We start from the raw sequence: 22,534 nt of genomic DNA, 5'->3' as shown, positions 1-22,534 counted from the left end.
GTACCTACAGTTTGTTAGGTTGTAACCTAAATAGTGGCCTTGATGTATATTAAGATAAAGCTTGCGGGGTTTCTAAGCATTGCCCAAACTTCCAAAATTGGTTTACAACCCTTGGTTCTATATGTGTTCTCTATCTCTCTTCTGTATTGTGGTACATATATAGAACCAAAGATTGACAGCAAAGAAGGAGACTATTTGAACATTGTGTATGTGCTGGCTTTTTGGAGCTAATCCCAATGTCCTGCTCTCCCATAGTCCTGTACCTTTCTCTGCTTCAAATATTTATCCAATTTTCCCTTCAAACACTTCTGTGGCAAAGCATTCCATGCTCCCAACAACCTGCTGTGTGAATAAATTTCCCCAGACCTCTCCTTCCTTTCCTGATGATTTTAAATTGACTCCTCGTTACTAACTTCCCAACCAGAGGAAATAATGTTTCCCTCTTCTCTCTTATCAAAACTCTTCATAATTTTAGAAACCTCTTATTTCCTCTTGGTTTTTTTCTGATCCAGTAGAAATAGTCCCAGCATTCCCTCAATTATAGTTTCCTATCCCTGACATCATCCTAATGAATCTACATTGAATGCTCTCTATGGTTTTTGTGTCATTTTCATAATGGGACATCTAAAATTGCATGCAGTACTCTAAATGTACCCTAACCATTGTACAAATTCATCATTACTTTCTTATTTTGTACACTGCCCTTATTTATAAAACTCACAATACTATGGGCCCCTTCTTATGGCTTTATTTCTGCAATTTGGTAAATATTGGCAAAGGCAAATGTGGGTCCCTTACAGGCAGAGACCGGAGAATTTATAATGGGTAATAAGGAAATGGCAGAGAAATTAAACAAATACTTTGTGTCTGTCTTCACGGAAGAAGACATAAAAAATCTCCCAGAAATACTAGAGAACCAAGGGTCTGGCGAGAATGAGGAACTGAAAGAAATTAGTATTCGTGAAAAATAATACTAGGGTAATTAATGGGACTGAAAGTCGATAAATCCCAAGGACCCGATGATCTACATCCCAGGGTTTTGAAAGGTGGCTACAGAGATAGTGATGCATTGGTTGTCATCTTCCAAAATTCTATAGATTCTGGAATGGTTCCTGCAGATTGGAGGGTAGCAAATGTAACCCCACTATTTAAGAAAGGGGTGGGGGGGAGGAAGAGAGAAAATGAGGAATGACAGACCTGTTAGCCTGACATCAGTAGTAGGGAAAATGCTAGAATCTATTATAAAGGATGTGATAACAGGACACTTAGAAAATAATAATAGGATTTGGCAGAGTCAGCATGGTTTTATGAAAGGAAAATCATGTTTGACAAACCTATTGGAGTTTTTTGAGGATGTAACTAGCAGAATAGATAAGGGGGAACCAGCAGATGTGGTGTATTTGGGTTTTCAGAAGGCTTTCGATAAGGTCCCACAAAGGAGGGTGGTGAACAAAGTTAGAGCATGTGGAATTGGGATTAATATACTGGCATGGATTGAGAATTGGTTAACAGACAGAAAACAAAGAGTAGGAATAAACAGGTCTTTTTCAGGTTGGCAGACTGTGACTAGTAGGGTACCACAGGGATCGGTGCTTGGGCCCCAGCTATTCACAATCTATATCAATGATTTGGATGAGGGCACCAATTGTAATATTTCCAAGTTTGCTGTTGACACAAAACTAGGTGGGAATTTGAGTTGTGAGGAAGATGCAAAGAGGCTTCAAGGGGATATGGACAGGCTAAGTGAGTGGGCAAGAACATGGCAGATGGAATATAATGTGGAAAAATGTGAAGTTATCCACTGGTAGGAAAAACAGAAATGCAGAGTATTTTTTAAATGGTGAGAGATTGTGAAATGTTGACATTCAAAGGGACCTGGGTGTCCATGTACATCGGTCACTGAAAGCTAACATGCAGGTGCAGCAAGCAATTAGGAAGGCAAATGGTATGTTGGCCTTTATTACAAGAGGATTTGTGTACAGGAGTAAAGATGCCTTACTGCAATTATATAGGGCCTTGGTGAGACCACACCTGGAGTATTGTGTACAATTTTGGTCTCCTTACCTAAGAGAGGATATACTTGCCATAGAGGAAGTGCAATGGAGGTTCACCAGACTGATTCCTGGGATGGTGGGATTGTCGTATGAGGAGAGATTGACTGGACTAGGCCTGTATTCTCTGGAGTCGTACAACACCAGGTTATAGTCCAACAGCTTTATTTGAAATCACAAGCTTTCGGAGCTTTCCTCCTTTCGTCAGGTGACGAAGGAGGAAAGCTCCGAAAGCTTGTGATTTCAAATAAAGCTGTTGGACTATAACCTGGTGTTGTACGACTCCTTACATTTGTCCACCCCAGTCCATCACCGGCATCTCCACATCATGTATACTCTGGAGTTTAGAAGAATGAGAGGTGATCTCGTTGAAACATACAATATTTTTACAGAGCTCAACAGGGTAGATGCAAGGAGGATGTTTTCCCTGGCTGGGGAGTGTAGAACCAGGGGTCACAGTCTCAGAATAAGGGGTAGGCCATTTCGGATTGAGATGAGGAGAAATGTCTTCATTCAGAGGGTGGTGAATCTTTGGAATCCTTCACCCCAGAGGGCTGTGGAGGCTCAGTCATTGAGTACATTCAAAACAGAGATCGATAGATTAAAAGATATTAAAAGCATCAAGGGATATGGGGATAGTGCAGGAAAATGGCATTGAGGTGGAAGATCAGCCACGATCTTGTTGAATGGTGGAGCAGGCTCGAGGGGCCTGATAGACTACTCCTGCTCCTATTTCTTATGTTCTTTTTTATTTGAGCTCCCAGCTCTTGTTTATTCGCATCCTTCAGAATCTTTCCATCAAGCGCATGCTCCCGTTCCTTTGTTTTTCTTCCCAAAATAGATTACCGCACACTTCTTCACGTTGAATTGCATCTGCCACCTGTCAGCCCATTCTGCTAACATGTCTTATGCCTTCCTGAAGTCTTTCACAGTCCTCCTCACTCTTTGCCAAAACTTTTTTGTTATTAGCAAATTTTAATATGATGTTCCCTATGACAAGTCCAAAGTGGACCCATCACTGACCCCTGGGGTAACCCACTTCCAACCCTTCTCCAATCTGAGGAATACCCATTAATGTAACTCTTTCTTGTTGTGCTGGTACATTTCCTCTTGTACCATATGCCTGAATTTTTCTAACAAGCCTCTTGAGAGACGTTATTAAATGTCTTCTCAAAGTCCATATGCACTACGTCTTCTGCATTCCCTTCATCCAATTGGCCACATCACCAAAAACTATTAAATTTGTTGAATACAATTTGCCTTTAACAAATCTATGCTGGCTGTCCTCAATTAACCCATAGATTCTAAATGGTTGTTAATTTCATCTTGAATTATTGATTGAGTTTTCCCACAATAGTCTATAGTTACCCAATTTATCCTTTTTTTACATTGGCTTGTTGTTTCATTGGCTACCCTTCAATCCCCTCCCTCAGCAAAATTTGCATATGAGGATTGAAAAATTATGGGCAGAATCTTGCTATCTCCTCTCTGACTTTGTTTAGCAGCCTAGGGTGCATGCAATCATGGTCTACTGACCTATCCACTGAGTTCTGCTATTCCTTTTAGAACCAATTATTTTTCCGCAGTTATCTCTATTTGTTCTATATCCTCCTCTCGTATGCCATCACTTCCATCTTGTAAAACCGAATGCAAAATATTCATTTTACTATTACTGCCATACCTTCATCCTCCACAAATACATTTCCTTTTGATTAAGTTATATTTTGACTGAATTAGGTAATGCTTCCGTAATGCATGCTAATACTGTTAATGGTTGAAGCATTACAACTTTAATGGTGTAATTACTGAGAGATTGCTGATACTGAAGGATTGCGCCATTGTGTAACAACAGGGTAAAGCCAAAACCACTCGATGAGAACGCTCCTGTGGCAAGAGTAAAATATTCTCCTTATCCACATCTTACTGTTAGTAAGCAAACAAGAGTAAACAATTGTTCTCTTTTTGAGATTTGCCTATTAGCTGGGCTACCATGATGGCATTGCCAGGCCGTGTAGATTTCTCGATTATTAGTTCTATTGAATTATTTGGACAATTGTAATTTATATTAGAATCATTGGATGATAGAATCTTATAGGCTGGCTTTGAGGGGTACTTCAAAGGAGATAAACTGTTTTACAAGTATGTTTGTGGATTTGACGGTTGCATGCTGTTAAGTTGGCAGGTGTGTATACAAATGATCTGATGTTTCTTGGCAACATTAATACACAACTTTTAGCAGTTCCTAACCTGAATAATGAACTTTGCAATACTGAAAGGAGTGTTGTAAGCTTTCTTTTCTCCTGATCAAAAGCAGAGGTAAACTATTAATGGGACTATTATTTCTTTAGTGTGTTTGCAGGTAATTTGATCAAATCCTGTATGCGCACCTTCATTTTGCATCTTAGCAACCATGCACTCCCATTTTGCATGTGAGTGCAAGCAGTGATTTGCCCAGATTTCTGAAGATGACTTTGTTGTACTGACAGAATATCAAGTGTGCTACTGATATTGAATGAAGTAATGGAGAGGGTTGATATCTCTTGACATTTACCTGAGGAAGGAGGAAGCCTCCAAAAGCTTGTAGATTTCAAATAAAAATTGTTGGACTATAACTTGGTGTTGTAAAATTGTTTACAACTGATATTGAAGAGTAGGTGTTTTGAATGTGCTGATAGGAAGGAGAGACGTTTGACACCTAATGTTTCAATGTATGCATGGAATTTTTACTTACAATCCCGTCACTAGGATTGTAGTACAATGTAATGTGGGGTGGGGGGGGAGGGGTGGTGCTGTGTAATTTTCATGCTTTACCCACTCAGTAATGCAAATGTAGGCTTTATCTGAGCTGTTTGCGAGTATTTTAAACTTTACACCAGAGTCTCTCATCTCTCCTGAGGGATTTGATACATATTTGACGTATCATCTCATGTGCTGCCCAAGTGTGGTGTTAATATGAGCCATAACTATGAATATCGTCCCATTTGGGGACAAAGGCTATTGCAGTTGATCCCAATCTGTCCACATCCAGCATTTGTAATTATATACTTCCAGTAGAGTTGCTGGACAGTGATCAGGTGTGTGAATCCTAGCTGATTTTGTTACCATCTCTTCAAAGGGGTACAGAGATCAACTGCAGCAGCACTACTAACATCCTGCCTGAGATGAGAGAATTCAGCACAAACTGGTGATCGAATCTAGAATATTCCTGTCCTGTATGGTTCAAATCTTTGAAGGTGGCAGGACAAGTTTGATATGGCTGTTAAAGCATATGGGATCCTGGACTTTATAAATAGAGGCATAGAGTACAAAAGTAAGGAAGTTATGCTAAACCTTTTATAAATCACTTGTTAGACCCCAGCTGAAGTATTGTGTCCAATTCTGGGCACCACACATTAGGAAGGATGTCAAGGCCTTAGAGAGGGTGCAGAGGAGATTTATTAGAATGATACCAGGAATGAGCGACTTCAGTTATATGGAACGACTGGAGAAACTGGGATTGTTCTCCTTAGAGCAGAGAAGGTTATGGGGAGATTTAATAGAGGTGTTCAAAATCATGAAGGGTTTTGATATAGTAAATAAGGAGAAACTGTTTCCACTGGCAGGCGGCTCACCACCACCTTCTCAAGGGCAATTAGGGATGGGCAATAAATGCTGGCCTTGCCAGCGACGCCCACACCCCATGAACGAATTTTTTTTTTAAAAAGAGGTCACAGACTTAAGATTTAAGATACTTGGCAAAAGAACCAGAGGGGAGATGAGAATTTATTTTTATGCAGCAAGTTATGATCTAGAATGCATTGCCTGAAAAGGTGGTGGCAGCAGATTCAACAGTAACTTTCAAAAGGGAATTGGATATGTTCTTGAAAAGGAAAAATTTGCACTACTATGGGGAAAGAGCAGGGGAGTGGGACAAATTGGATAGCTCTTTCAAAAAGCCAGCATGGTTCGAATGGCTTCCTTCTGAACTTATTCTATGAACTACTCAACGGGTAAACTCACTGAGCAGTTGGGGGAGCTGTGATTTTGTTTTCTAGAGCATTTGTATCGATGAATATTTATTATATTGCTGTCAAGGCTCCAGTGGCCCAGAAGAAATAAAGCAGGTCGCAATCGGGTGCAGTTCACAGTGGTTCTGACGAGTCTGGTCCGGCAATGTCTCGATTTTAAAATTCTTATCATTGTCTTAAGATCCATCCGTGGCCTTGCCCCTCCCTATCTCTAACTTCCTCTAGCCTTACAACCCTCTGAGATCTCAGCGCTCCTCCAATTCTTGCCTCTTGTGCATCCCCGATTTTAATCGCTCCACCCTTGGCAGCCGTGCCTTCAGCTGCCTAGGCCCTAAGTTCTGGAATTCCGCCTCTATCTCATCTTTTTTGATGCTCCTTAAAACCTACCCCTTTTTGAAAAAGCATTTGGTCACCAGTCCTAATATTTCCTCATGTGGCTCGGTGTCAAATTTTGTTTGAAAACTGCTCCTGTCTGACTACATTACTTTTCTGACCAGTCTGCCATGTGGGACCTTGTCAAAAGCCTTACTACAACCCATGTAGACTACATCAAACGCTCCACCCTCATCGACCCTCCTCATTACCTCCTCAAAAAAATTCAATCAAGTTAGTCAGACACAACTTTTCCTTAACAAATCCATGCTGACTGTCCTTGATTAATCTGTGCCTTTCTAAATGACGATTAATACTGCTCCTCAATTTTTTCCAATAATTTGCCCACCACCAAGGTTAGGCTCTCTGGCCTGTAATTTCTCGGTCTACCCCTTTCTCCCTTCTTAAACAATGTTAGCAGTCCTCTGGCACCACGCCTTTGGCCAGAGAGGCTTGGAAAATTATGGTCAGAGCCTCCACTATTTCCACCCATGCTTCTCTTAACAGGCTGGGATACATTTCATCCAGGCCTGGCAATTTACCTACTTTCAAGGACGTTAAACCCCTTAATACTTCCTCTCTCCAGTGATGGAGAGCTCGAGGTTGCACATGCGGACAAAAAGGAAGTGTACGGCAAAGCGTTCACCTAATCTGCATTTGATCGCCCCAATATAGAGGAGACCATACAGTGAGCATCAGGTATAACATACTAGATCTCCTAGTGTTCTGGCCAACATTCTTCCCTCAATCAAACCTACCTATCAAAAGCAGATTAATTGGTTATTCATCGCATTGTTGTTTATGGGACCTGCTACATTTACCTACCTAACTGTACAAAATGGCTGCTGTTTTCCCATGTAACCATAACTGCACAATATTGTTCACTTTGTGAAGTGCTTGGGACATTGCTGTGAGATGCAAGGTGTTCTATCAAATGCAAATTCTGTTTTTACTGTGAAGATCCAGGAGAGATTGGCTAATTATACTAATCTGGTGTTCCAATATACTGTCCTTTGGTATTTGTATGACTGCTGCACTTGAGATATGACTAAATCTGAGAGCAAGTGATTCCTGTTTTTCTTTTGGCCCTGATGGTAGGGAAGCTGGGATCATCTGAGCGTGAAGCCTCAAATGTTAGCTGCTGGGGTAATTTTTTATACTGTGCTGAATTACCAGTTTAACATTGCACTTTGGACTAGTAAAAACTCTTGGCAAAGTGGTGCCACTTAAAATTTGGAGCAAAGTTGATCAATTTCTTGACTTCAGTGTGTAGCTCATGATTTATAAGCAACTTGTTCCCTATCTGCATATGTTCTAGTATTTATTTAATGAGATAAGGGCCAATTTCTGATGCAGGCAAGTGCTTTATTTTATATTTCTCTGCTCTTTCCCCCCCCCCCCCCCCCAACTAGGTTTGACAGTATAATCTAAAGTAAGACATTTGGCTAGGCTACATTACAAATGTTTATTGTAGCCCCAAGTTTTGAGTCAGTGTGCATTCGCCTTTGCATTTGAGTTGTCTTCCTGGCTTCACTATGTGTAGCATCACAATCGGGTTTTAAAAAAATAATTAAAAGGCTAATGGAATGTTAGCCTTTATCTCGAGGGCTGGAATGCAAAGGGGTGGAAGCTATGTTACAGCTGTACAGAGTTCTGGTTAGACCCCATCTGGAGTACTGTATTCAGTTCTGGGCACCGCACCTCAGGAAGGATATGTTAATTATGAGGACAGGTTGCATAGACTTTGGCTTGTATTCCCTTGCGTATGGAAAATTTAAGGGGTGATCTAATTGAGGTGTTTAAGATGATTAAATGGGTTGATTAGGTTGATGGAGAGAAACTATTTCCTCTGGTGGGAGAGACCAGAACAAGAGGGCCTTAAAAATTAGAGGTAGGCCGTTCAGAGGTAATGTCAGAAAGCACATCTTCACAAAAAGGGCAGTGGAAATCTGAAACTTTCTTTCTCTCCGCCCCCTTCCACCTACCCCAAAAAGCTGCTGAGGCTAGGTCAATTGAAAATGTCAAAGCTGAGATTGATGAATTTTTGTCAGGCAAGGGTATTGAGGGATATGGAACAAAGGCAGGTAAATGATGTTAAGATACAGGTCAGCCATGATCTAATTGAATGGCAGAACAGGCTCAAGGGGCAGAATGGCCTTCTCCTGTTCCTATGTTCCTATAATGCAGTAGTTTTGCACTGCCTCTCGTGTTGTATTGTGTACTTGCTATGTTACTTATGGTAGTGCATCAGTCATTGTTTAAGTATTCAGTGGCTTGAAGAAAGAAATGTAATGGCACCACACAAGAATGTAGGTAATGAATAAAGGGTGTTTGTCAACACTATAGATTAAAACAGGACACATGACTGGACTTGCCAGTTTGAGATATTTTCCTGGATTGGCTTTGGATTAACATAGTTTTATTTTAAATTAAGGGATTCATTTGCGGAGAGCTAAGGCTTATAATGTACTATGATTTGTCTCATTCTTTAACCAAACAATAATGGTTATGCAGAGAGTGATTCAAAGTACGAGAAAGTGCAGCTTACTTCTTTTGAAACCCATCTCTTTTCCCACTCAATTTCTAGCCATTCAGTTACTTTTCCTGGCCTGTCTTTCGGATGCCCATCTGCCTTTTCAGGTGGATGTAAAAAATCCCATGGCACTATTTCAAAGATGTGCAGGGGAGTTCTCCCTGGTGTCCTGGCCAAAATTTATCCCTCAAGCAACATCACTAAAACAGATTATCTGGTTATTATCACATTCCTGTATATGGGAGCTTGCTCACCACAAATTGGCTGCTTGTTTCCTACATTACAACAGTGACTGCACTTCAAAAGTACTTCTTTGGCTGTAAAGTGCATTTGGATGTCCTGAGGTGTGAAAGGCGCTATATAAATGCAAGTTCTTTCTTTCATGCCTGCTAATTGTTAGTTTCCATGTGTATACTGATGCCCAGATCTACTTCCCTCGACCACCTTGATGTCTGACGTTAAATCCCTTCAATCACGTTTCTTCCCCCACCACCCCCCCCCCCCCCCCCCGCAACACACAACTAGGGGCACTGTCCTAAATGGATAGTCATAACTTTCTGTGACGGATGCCAGTGGTGTGCCACAGGGCTCAGTGTTGGGTCCCTTGCTGTTTGTGGTATATATTAATGATTTGGACTTGAATGTAGGGGGCATGATTGGCAAATTTGCAGACGACACAAAAATTGGCCGTGTAGTTGATAGTGAAGAGGATAGCTGTAGACTCCAAGAAGATATCAATGGGTTGGTTGAGTGGGCGGAAAAGTAGTAAATGGAGTTCAACCCAGAGAAGTGTGAGGTAATGCACTTAGGGAGGGCAAACAGTAAAAGGGAATACACAGTAAACGGGAATATATTGAGAGGGGTAGAGGAAGTGAGACACCTTGGAGTGCATGTGCACAGGTCCCTGAAGGTGGTAGTACAGGTAGGTAAGGTTGTGAAGAAGGCATACGGAATGCTCTCCGTTATTAGCCGAGGTATAGAATACAAAAGCAGGGATGTAATGACGGAACTGTATAAAACGCTGGTAAGGCCACAGCTGGAGTATTGTGCGCAGTTCTGGTCACCACATTACAGGAAGGACGTAATTGCTCTGGAGTGAGTGCAGAGAAGATTTACAAGAATGTTGCCAGGGTTTGAAAATTGCAGCTACAGGGAGAGATTGGATAGGCTGGGGTTGTTTTCCTCGGAGCAGAGGAGGCTGAGGGGTGACTTGATTGAGGTGTACAAAATTATATGGGGCCCAGATGGAGTAGACAGGAAGTACCTGTTTCCCCTAGCGGAGAGCTCAAGAACTAGAGGACATAGATTTAAGCTGATTGGCGGAAGGATTAGAGGGGACATGAGGGAAAACTTTTCCCAGAGGGCAGTGGGTGTATGGAATTCGCTGTCTGAATTGGTGGTAGAGGCAGGGACCCTCAACTCTTTTTAAAAAGTACCTGGACCTGCACCTAAAGTGCTGTCAGCTGCAGGGCTACGGACCGGGTGCTGAAAGGGGGGATTAGAACGGGCACCTGGTTGTTCTTCGAGCCGGCGCAGACACGATAGGCCGAATGGCCCCCTTCTGTGCAGTATCTTTTCCATGGTTCTATGGATGCATTATCACTCAACCTTTCTGCAGCCATTGACAAAGGCAACAACATTATATCCTCTTCCAGCACATGACCTCCATTGTCAAGATTGATGGGATTGCCTTCACTTGGTTTCACTCTTAGCTATCTAATCGTAGCCAAAGCATTTCTGCCAGTTCTTCCCATACCATTACCTTGGGGGTCTTCCAAGGAACTACCCTTATCCCTCTCTTCGTCCCCTGCATTCTGCCCATGGGCAATGTCCTCCATAGATATGTGGTCAGCTTCTACATGTACACTGACATCCAGCTCTACTCCTCTACCTATCTCAACCCCTCCACTGCTGTCCGACATCCATTGTTGGATGGGCCACAATTTCTTCCAGCCGGATATTGGGAAGATTGAAGCCATCATCTTCTGCCCCAGCCACGGTCTCCAGCCATTGCCTCAACTGAACTATACTGTTCACCTCTGTGTTCAGTTCAACTCTGAGCTAAGCTTCCAACACCATATCCTTTCTATCACAAAGACTGCCTACCTCCACTTCTTAGCCCATCTGCTGCAGCCATCGTCCATGGGTTTGTCACCATCAAATTTGACTCTTTCGATGCTCAACTGGCTGACCTCCCATCCTCCACCCTCTGCAAACTTCAGCTCCTCTAAAATTGCCTATATCCTATTCTGCAACAAATCCTGCCTGTCCATTTCCCTGTCCTCACTAACCTACTTTGGCACCTGGTCCCCCAATGCTCAAATTTAAAATTCTCATCCTTGCATTTAAATTCCTCCATGGCCTTGCCCCTTCCCATCTTCAACCTCCTCCAGCCCTCCCCATTCAATAGACAGGCAATCCAGCCCTTTCATTATTTTATAAACCTTTTATCAGATCGCCTCTAAGTCTATGTTGCTCTAAAATAAATAATTGTAAACAATTTTACAACACCAAGTTATAGTCCAGCAATTTTATTTTAAATTCACAAGCTTTCGGAGGCTACCTCCTTCCTCAGGTGAACGATGCGGAAATGAAGTCCTCGAAATGAAGTCGCATTTATAATTCACAGAACAATGCTGGTGATAACAGACAGTTTTTTCAACTGCCCGTTGCCAAGGCAATCAGTGTGCAGACAGACAGGTGTTACCTGCCAGGTCTCAGAATATACAAATCACCAAAAAAAACAACAAACAAAAAAAAACAGAGATAGAGAGGTAGAAACATAGAAAAGACAGCAACTGACCCGTTATATTAAAAACAGATAACATTTGTTCGCTGGTGGGGTAACGTGTAGCGTGACATGAACCCAAGATCCCGGTTGAGGCCGTCCTCATGGGTGCGGAACTTGGCTATCAATTTCTGCTCGACGATTTTGCGTTGTCGTGTGTCCACCACGTTACCCCACCAGCGAACAAATGTTATCTGTTTTTAATATAACGGGTCAGTTGCTGTCTTTTCTATGTTTCTACCTCTCTATCTCTGTTTTTTTTTGTTTGTTTTTTTTGGTGATTTGTATATTCTGAGACCTGGCAGGTAACACCTGTCTGTCTGCACACTGATTGCCTTGGCAACGGGCAGTTGAAAAAACTGTCTGTTATCACCAGCATTGTTCTGTGAATTATAAATGCGACTTCATTTCGAGGACTTCATTTCCGCATCGTTCACCTGAGGAAGGAGGTAGCCTCCGAAAGCTTGTGAATTTAAAATAAAATTGCTGGACTATAACTTGGTGTTGTAAAATTGTTTACAATTGTCAACCCCAGTCCATCACCGGCATCTCCACATCATGACTAAAATAAATAGGCACAGCTCTTTAAGCCTATCTGAGTAACTAAGATTCTTTAAGCTAGGAATTACTCTTGTAGCTCAGCTCTGTACCTTTTTCCAAGGCCACTGTATCACCCACCATTTGAGGGGACCAAAGCTGGGCACAGTATTCCAGAAACAGTCTAACAACTGACTGGTTCTATTAATACAACCCAATACCCCGTTTGTTTTAGCTACAGCTTCTCTGCATTGGCCATGAACCTTTGGTGATCTGTGCACAATAATATCTAAATCCTTTTCTCTCTCAACCACTCTCCGTATCATTCCCTGTAAATGATGTGTATTCTGTGTTGATCCTACCAACATGCATGACAGTACATTTATCTAGGTTAAATGCCATTTGCCATTGTATGGCCAATTCCCCCTAGTGCATCTAAATCTCTGCATTGGATTGTACTGTCTTAACCCTTGCACAGATTTCGGTATCCTCTGCAAACTTACTGAACATATCCCCAACACCACTGTCCAGGACACAAATAATTAGTGGACCTAAGACCAATTCCTGGTGGGCAACACTAGTAACATGCCTCCAGGCTGATTTACAACTTTAATGGTTGCGGGATTGGAGCCAATTCCTAATCCAGCGTGTCAAATTCCCACTAATACCACAAGATTCTATCTTGTACAGTGACCTAATGTGCGGTATTGTATCAAAGGTTTTCTGAAAGTCCAGGTAGACAATGTCAACCCGATTTCTCTCATCCACTTACCTAGTACTTTAAAAAAAAAAGCTTGTTTGTAGGACACGGCCTTCCTTTTCTGGAAGCTGTGATGAGTATCTCTGATGGCCCCTTATCTTTTCCAGTGATCATAAAGGGCATCTCTTAGGATCTCCAAGTATCTTTCCAATGATGGAAGTCAGGATGATGGGCTTGTAGTTCCCTGGCTCTGATTTGTCCCTTGTTTTTGAAAGTTGGAACTACATGAGCTACCTTCCAGTCTAAGGGTCTTGAATATGTTAACTTATACCACTTTAGATTTATCATACCACTTGTACATGTTCTGGAGTTTGAGAGCAATCCTGCATAATGGTTGAAGGGTAACTTTTTTTTCCCCCTGTAGTTAATGACCACATACATTTAAAATTTTTACCTAATATGGCCTGGAAGGGATTTTGGTTTAATATGTTCCTGTGAAGTTAGATTAAGTTTGCAGCGGTTTAAATCCCAGAGGTGGAGAGACAGACAGACTATAAGAGGTAGGAGCAGGAGTAGGCCATTCGCCCCCTCGAGCCTGCTCTGCCATTTAATGAGATCATGGCTGATCTGATTTTTACCTCAACTCACTTTCCTGCCCTTTCCCCATATCCTTTGACTCCCTTGCTGATCAAAAAATTGTCTAACTCAGCCTTGAATGTATTCAATGACTCAGCCTCCACAGCTTTTTGGGGGAAAGAATTCCAAAGATTCTCGACCCTCTGGGAGAAGAAATTCCTCCTCATTTCCATCTTAAATGGGCGACTCTTATGCCCCCTAGTTTTAGACAGACAGACAAGTTATCCAGGATATTGTTTAGGACAAATTAGTTGGAATACAAATACTGAATTAATATGGTGAGGCATTGGTGTGATTATAACTGGGTATATCTGTGGTTGCAAATGGGCTACATCCATTAATGGATCAAGAATAATTAAATGTGTACGGCTGTGTTGCGTGACTGCTCAGGATAATTTTTTCCTTTTCGTCAAGATCTATTCCTTTTCATGGGCCTGTCTAAACTGTTTTTAATAAGTGCAAGAAAACCATTTATGTAATTCTGCAATCACAACATAGAATCACTCCCTGTCCTGCAACAAGAGGAAAGATTTTGTGCATGAGGTGGAGGCTGGCAACAGTTGAGTGTGTTATGCACAATACTATAATTCTTTGTTGTTATTTCTCACCAGCTGGGAATGACACAGCCATATTATATGGTTTCACAGCTGCCAGAGAGGTGGTGATTCAGACATTGAATGTTGGAATGTAGTCAAAGAGGAGCATGTTACAAATGAGTCCAATCCCATTCTCACCCAATGTTACAACTATGTGTGAACCATTACTAGGATAGCCAGACAAGTGTGAAGGGTCACACTTGAAATGGTATAGTTCAGCTTCAGCTTGCATTCCCCATGGAAATTGCAAGTAGCATATTTCGTCAGCAGTTATTAGTATTCTCATGCTTATGGCTTGAAACTGAATAGTTGAATTAACAGCTATTAATTATGGCTGTTGCATCACTTTTCAAGTTGTTGACATCTAGGTAGTGTCTCTGTCTCTCGCTCTTCCTTCTTTCCCATCCGCTCTCCCCAATTATTCCGAGTTTCATATCCAAATTGACTATTGTAAATAATTGTCAGACTGGCTTTATCTTAGCACCTTCAGGTATCCCATAGTTATCTGGTGTCTTTGTCTCCTGGGAGTTTATCATTGACACATGTTAACTTGAACAAAAGGTAAACACCTAAACTATAGTTGGAATTGCATAACCCAATAATTTCTAACCACATTGATGGCATGGATTTTCTGATGAAATGAGAAACGTAGGTGGTAATAAAACAGAAAATAACATGGGCATGTTGATGAATCATTGCTCATGTCGAAAGGCTAATTGATTTGGGCAAAAATAATGCAATACCTCTTGTGATTAAACTGATAAGAGGAGAATGTTTTGTGTGATCTGGAATAAAAGAAAATGTTTTTTATTTTGGCAGCATTCCTTCCCCGTTTCCCCCCCAACCCCAAACAAAAACATGCAGTTCTCTTGCCGCAGTACAGATGAAAAATTAACAGAATTTAATTCATTGAGATCAGTATTTTATCTCTGTTTTCATATGGTTTTTTAAATGAGTAATTTTGTGCATTGGATTGGAAAATTGCAAATGTCACTTCATTATTTAAGAAGAGTGGAGAGAGAAACCAAATAACTACAGACCTGTCAGTCTTGACGTCAGTTGTGCGGAAGTTATTAGAATCTGTTATTAGGGACAAAGTGACTGAGCAATTGGACAAATATGAGCTGATGGATTTGTGACAGCTAAGTCATGTCTGACTAATCTAGTTGATTTTTTTTTGAGGGGGTCACTAGCATGGTGGGTAAGTGAGTCTCTATGGATGTTGTCTATATGGACTTCCAGAAGCCATTTGATATGGTTCTGCACAAGAGATTATTAGTAAAAATGAAAGCACACGGAATTGAGAGGTAAGAGACAACAGAGTAGGGATAAAGGGTTTGTTCTCTGATTTAGTGAGATGTGACCAGTGGTGGTCCCCAAGGATCTGTACTGGGGCCTCAGCTTTTCACCATATTTATCAATGACTTGGATGAAGGAATAGAGTTGTATATCCGAGTTTGCAGATGACACTAAATTAGGAGGCACAATAAGTAGTGCATATGGGTGCAGGAAGTTACAAAGGGACATAGATTAAATGAGTGACAAAACTCTGGAAAATGAAGTTCAATATGGGAAAGCATGAGGTCCAAGAAAGATAGATCGGAGCAATTTCTAAATGGCGAGAGACTAGAAACTGTGGAGGAGCAAAGGGATTTTGGGTGTCCAGGTACACTCATCACTCAAAGCTAGTACATAGGTGCAAAATGCCTCGTGGAATGTTATAAACAATTTTACAACACCAAGTTATAGTCCAGCAATTTTATTTTAAATTCACAAGCTTTCGGAGATTTTCTCCTTCCTCAGGCAAATGTTTCAAGAGCTCCTTGAAGCCTACGCATTTATACCGTGGAATGTTGGCCTTTATCTCAAAGTGGCTGGAATACAATGGGGAGGAAGTTATGCTTCAGTTGTATAGAGCCTTGGTCAGACCCCACTTGGAGTACTGCATTCAGTGGTGGACATTGCACCTCAGGGAGGATATCTTGGCCTTAGAGGGGGTACAGTGCTGATTCATCAGAATGATATCTTGGTGATTAGTAGAGTATACCAGTGGAGGGATGAATGGAGTCAGCAGCTATTGGAAGCATGCAGAAAGCAGCACTGAAACAGGATGGGAACCAGCAGGAGCAGATCAGAGCTAGGTCAGCACAGTGAAAAATTCCTGGCTAAGGATCAGAAAACTGTGGATGCAGGAGTAGGCCTTTTATATTTAAAAAAAACAGTAATGAATTGGCATATCACTTTGTTTACAGCTCTTGTTTCTGCGTGATACCTTCCATTGCAGGGATGGTCCATGGGAGATAGTGGGTCAATCGTGACTAATCATCTGCATCTTCTAGTTGGTTTCAGGCTGCCAGACTGTTCCCTTAGCTGGGAATGAATGGAGTATTGTGGAACAAGCTTATTTTTAAGAAAGGGCTCTGGCAAAAATGTGCTGAGGAGTTTCCTGTGGCAACAAAACATATTTGTTTCCAGGATGGATGTGGGGTGAATTGTAGTTTTTCCATTATCCTTCAATCAGATAGTCGTGACAGTCTGAGTTTAAGTGGTCCACACACAGAACACACGGTGAAAAAGATAGTGGGTATGTGGAATGTGAAGTATTTTAATGTAGGCTGCTTCAAGACTTAAGTATGTTGAAAAACTTGTTTTCTTAAGTGAACTGATTACTGTGTCTACTGATCGGTATGTCTGCCATGTTTGTGCTCAATTTTACAAAGGTTTGGAACGACTCACCTTTAAGTTGGAACTAAAGAAGTTTACAGGAGAAGAGGGAGAGGAGAAGAGAATTGTACCTATTGTATCTGCTGGCCCTTTTTATTCTAAAGCAATCCACTGCCCTGCTGTCTCTCTCCATTGTCCTGTATCTTCTATGCATTAAATAAGAACATAAGCAATAGGAACAGGAGTCGGCCATACGGGCCCTCGAGCCTGCTCCGCCATTCAATAAGATCGTGGCTAATCTTCGACTTCAACTCACTTCCTGCCCTATCCCCATATCCCTTGATTCCCTTAGTGTCCAAAAATCTATTGATCTCAGTCTTGAATATACTCAACAACTGAGCATCCACAGCCCTCTGGGATAGAGAATTCCAAAGATTCACAACCCTCTGAGTGAAGAAATTCCTCCTCATCTCAGTCTTAAATGGCTGACCCCTTATCCTGCAACTATGACCCCTAGTTCTAAACTCTCCAGCCAGGGGAAACAACCTTTCAGCATCGACCCTGTCAAGCCCCCTCAGAATCTTATATGTTTCAATGAGATCACCTCTCATTCTTCTAAACTCCAGAGAATATCGGCCCATTCTACTCAATCTCATAGGACAACCCTCTCATCCCAATATTCATCTACTCTTTTCAAAAGATCCAATGGTGTCTGCCTCAACCACTCCGTGACAAAACATTCCATGCTTGAACCCTCTTGCGTAATTTCTCCTAACCTCTTTCCTGACTCGGTGACCATTTTAAAATCATGACCCCTTCGTTTTCTCTCTTCACTCTTACCAAAACCCTTCTTCATTTTAAAACCTCTATTAAATCTGCTCTTAGCCTTCTCTGCTTCAGTAAAATAGTACCAGTGTCTCATAACCAGTTTACCGTCCCTGTCATCATCCTGGTAAATCTATCCTGTCTGCTTTTTAACAACACCCAAAACTTTGCACAGCACTAAGAACTTGACCAAGCAATTATTAAAATTTATCAATGCCCTCGAACTCTGTATCACTATTTGTAAAACCCAAACTGCCTTTTGTATGGCTTAGTAGTACAGCAGAAAATTCTATTAAAGTTTCTGTTGTTCTGTCAGTTTAGTTTTATCCTTGAACTGCATTAAAGGAATTTGTACAAGACTGTTTTAAATTTTATTCTGATCCTGTTTTCTGGAAAATGTTGCACTGAGCAGTACATGTTGAAATCTCTTTCTCCTCTTCCTTTCTCTTGCCCGCATTCTGTCTACAATTAGATTGAATTAAAAACATTGTTTTTCTTTTTTTAAAAAATACTGCAGATCGAATGGGATATAATTATTTCTAGCAAAGTATTAAGCTGACCTACATCTGGTAATAGAAAAAGTATCCTATATACTTTGTGGTCCTCTTGAAATAAAATTGGTATTTCATTACCTCTCTCCATAATGGGACAGACTTAAAGGAACTAAACTTATATTTTATTTGCAGAACTGAAGTACTCTCAAGTAGAATTTTGTACATTGCTGGAAATGTCTTTCAAAGAACTGACATCCAGAGCGGTGCTGCTATATGATGAATGGCTTAAAGATGCAGGTAAATGTCTTTTAGTGGAGGTGAGAAATGGGAAGAGGTTGACGTCGTATTAGATGTTGGAGTATCTTTGAATGTATGATATATATTGTGTACATGTTCCTGACATTCCTTTTTGTCTTTTTATTATCTTCAACTTGTGGATGGGGTCAAAGCAAACTTCCTGGAATAAGAATTAATTATTTTTTTTCAAATAATTGCCTGCTGTTGATCCAAGCTGATTCACTTTGCATTGCATTTTATCCCAGAACAATACATACTATGAAATACCATGTGTGAGCTGGGTGGGGTCAATAAAAAGTTGCACAATTTTTCTTTAGTTCTGAGGGTGGTGACTTTATGCTAAAGTACAGTTTATGTGGGTGTCAACAATCATTTGGTACCGCACCAACTTGCCAATTTTTACACTAACCTTGGTGTGAGTCAGCAGACTATTTCATTAATTGGGGAGGGGAAGCATTCTATCAGAACATGATTCTGTCGTTGCCACAGACTTGATCGTGTTTTTTTTTTCTTCCTGTTATTTTAACAACTGTGGAAAAATCAGGAGCTGTGAGTCGGGCATACCGATTTTTGCAACCAATTCTCCGACCCACACTCCCACCAAGTGAGGCTCTATGCTGAGAGCAAGTCTCTCGATATTTACCTAAACGACTGAGCCTTTAGGTGAGCTAAAGTCTTAGTTATTTAGGAGCAGTGCAAGTTTTGAGGTTGAAGGAAAACTGAAATGCACTCAACTATTTCTGTGCTAAAAGGTTTCTTTTTTCATTTTGCAGATCCCAGAGTTGAAGACTGGCCATTAATGTTTTCTCCGCTCCCGCAAACAATTATCCTTGGAGCCTACATCTACTTTGTAACGTCATTTGGACCAAAACTAATGGAGAACAGGAAGCCATTGAACCTGAAGCAAATAATGATTGTGTACAATTTTTCCATGGTGCTCTTTTCAATATATATGTGTTATGAAGTAAGTATTTTCTGACCGTAATTTGACGACTTCTGTAAAACTTGTACTAGGTAGACAACTGCTTATCAGAGTTGATGAGTTGAATTTTCACTTTATAGCTGTGAGGGGCCGATGTGAAAGGATTGAACACTTATTCATATTTCCTAGTGTGTGAGAGTGCACTGCATGTTGCTCCCATTGCCATCTTTGATGTGCTTGTTCTCAGCAAAGCTATCACTGTCTCCCATCCTTGCTTACCCCTCTAGTGCAGCATACATCTTCACTACCTCAAATCTGAAGGGTGCAAGTTTGATCCCACCTGATGTGCGTTGGCCTAGTCATCCGTCACCGCACCTAGTTTGGCCAAGTCGAGCACTGTTGTGTTTGGCTCACCTCAACCAAAGCCACCTGCTATTCCAGGATCACGCTGAAGTGTAACACCCAAGCGCTCTCTTTCTCTCATGAGCAATTGTCTCAATAAACTCCTCCCCCTGCCTCCTGTACCCTCCCGTCAAACACGAAGTGCAGGAAGCTTATGGATTTCTTCCTCGGAATCAAGACTTTCTGTGCAGCTGCCTTCCCAACCAGTAGTCTCCCTCTCACTCTGGCCCTGACTCCTGATTTGCAGCTTCCCCCTTATCACATGAGCCCCACCTCCTGCTATCGCAATCTTCTTCCCACTCAACTGACCAAGCAAACTCCCCATTTTAGCTGTAATCATAGAAGTTACAACATGGAAACAGGCCCTTCGGCCCAACATGTCCATGTCGCCCAGTTTATACCACTAAGCTAGTCCCAATTTCCTGCACTTGGCCCATATCCCTCTATACCCATCTTACCCATGTAACTGTCCAAATGCTTTTTAAAAGACAAAATTGTACCCGCCTCTACTACTGCCTCTGGCAGCTCGTTCCAGACACTAGCTTGATGCAGTCAACAGTTCCTTTTCCTCGGGGACATTCCCTCTTCCCTTCTTGCCATCTCAAAAAACCCACACTCTGTCCTACTGTCCTAATCAAATACCACCCTGTCCCCAAGTTCCTAGAATTATAGAATGATACAGCACAGAAGGAGTCCATTCAGTCGATTATGCTTGTGCCGGCTCTTTGAAAGAGCTGTCCATTTACTCCCAGTCCCCTGCCCTTTCCCAATAGTCCTGCAAATTATTCCCCTTCAAGAATTTATCAAATACCCTTTTGAATGTTACTATTAAATCTGCTTTCATCTCCTCCCAGCGCTGTGTCTGTAACTCCATTTGACTCCCTCTGGTGCAACTAGAAACTTCTGGAGCACCAAAACATCTTTAACCAAACTCACAAATGACATTCTCTCTGCCTGCTGCTTTATTCCTTCTCTATCTTTCTGCAGAATTTTGAAATAGTCTTTGTCCTTCAATGCCTCTCCTCTGTCACCTAACTTTGTTGGGCTGCCCTCATTGTTCCATTCTTGCTTATCTAAACAAAGCCAGCATATCTCCACCTATAGCTTCTCTTCCCTCTTCCTTACATCATAAGCTTGAGTCTCCCACAGATCTGTCCTTGAGCACCACCTCGTCCATATTTACCTACTGTTCCTCGGTGACACAATCGTCAAGCATGGGGTTGGCTTTGATGACATGCAGCTCTATCTATCCACCACCTTCCATGATTCTTCAACTGCTTGTGTGTGGTCAGACTGCTTGTCCAACATCCAGACATGAGTCACAACTTTCTCCAGCTCAACAGGAAGACTGAAGCTGCCATCTTCAGTCCCCCACCATGGATTCCTTCCCTCATCCTGGCCTCTGTCTCAAGCTCAACCAAACTGTTTCCAACTTTGGGGGCATTCTGTTTAATTTTGAGCTGAGTTTCAGATCCCATATTCTCGCTCAGTAAGACTGGCTACTTTCACCTTTGCAACATTGCCCATCTCTGCCCCATTACCACTACATCCCCTATCTTTGCCTTTGTCACCTCCAGACTTCACCACTCCAGTCCTCACCCTGCTAGCTTACCTTCCTCCATAAACTCCCATTTGTGGAAGACTTTGCTGCAAAACTCCTGTCCCACTGACCTAAATTGGCTCCTTCCCCCCAATGCCTTAAGTTTAATATCCTTTTTTTAAAAAAAAAATCAGTGGCCTTGCCCCACCCTATTTCTGCACTCTCCTCTTGTCTTGTAGTTTTTCTCCTTCCCTTCACTCCAACATTGGCAGCAAAGCCTTCAGCTGCCTGGATGAGTGCAGCTCCAACAACACTCAAGAAGCTCGACACCATCCAAGATAAAGCAGCCCGCTTGATTGGCACCCCATCCACCACCCTAAACATTCACTCCCTTCACCACCGGCACACTGTGGCTGCAGTGTGCACCATCCACAGGATGCACTGCAGCAACTCGCCAAGGCTTCTTCGACAGCACCTCCCAAACCCGCGACCTCTACCACCTAGAAGGACAAGGGCAGCAGGCGCATGGGAACAACACCACCTGCACGTTCCCCTCCAAGTCACACACCATCCCGACTTGGAAATATATCACCGTTCCTTCATTGTCGCTGGGTCAAAATCCTGGAACTCCCTTCCTAACAGCACTGTGGGAGAACCGTCACCACACGGACTGCAGCGGTTCTAGAAGGCGGCTCACCACCACCTTCTCGAGGGCAATTAGGGATGGGCAATAAATGCCGGCCTTGCCAGCGACGCCCGCATCCCGTGAACGAATATAAAAAAAAAGTTCTACCCTCTAGAATTCCCTCTGTAAATCCAACCCCTTTCTCTTCAGTTGTTTTTTTCGTCAAAATACAGCTCTTCAACCAAGCCTGGTCACTCATCATAACCTCTCCCTTTCAGGCTCGGCATCAGTTTTCTTTTTGCCCGTCAGTGAAGGTAATGAATGCAGTTTTTTTCACATTAACGGCACTATGTAAAAGCGTTTTGTCATTATCCCATAGCTTGAGACTTGCTCAAGGGTAATAATAATAATAAATGGGATGGAAAGTTGAGAAATTCTCATTGGTGTGTAGAGAATGATCTTTTGAGGCTGGGGGGAATAAAGTAAATACAGTTTTGCAGATCTTCAGGTTGTGTTGTTTGTAAACTGGAAGTGTTCAATTCAGA

At 41.9% G+C, this 22,534-nt stretch overlaps 1 protein-coding gene across 1 annotated transcript in view; it reads left to right on the top strand.

Moving 5' to 3' along the window:
• elovl7a (ELOVL fatty acid elongase 7a) overlaps positions 1-22,534 on the top strand; it is a 52,142-nt gene that overhangs the window by 11,331 nt on the left and 18,277 nt on the right. Inside the window, exons 2-3 of the mRNA XM_067986423.1 lie at positions 18,396-18,500; positions 19,274-19,464. Of these exons, the coding sequence (XP_067842524.1) occupies positions 18,437-18,500; positions 19,274-19,464 (255 nt within the window). The 5' untranslated portion in view covers positions 18,396-18,436. The remainder of the gene's footprint in view (positions 1-18,395; positions 18,501-19,273; positions 19,465-22,534) is intronic.

The sequence above is a fragment of the Heptranchias perlo genome, chromosome 1, assembly GCF_035084215.1.
Source record: "Heptranchias perlo isolate sHepPer1 chromosome 1, sHepPer1.hap1, whole genome shotgun sequence".
Classification (NCBI taxonomy): Eukaryota; Metazoa; Chordata; class Chondrichthyes; order Hexanchiformes; family Hexanchidae; genus Heptranchias; species Heptranchias perlo.
Note: the sequence above shows the minus strand (reverse complement) of the source record. Positions and strands in the feature narration are given on the sequence as shown.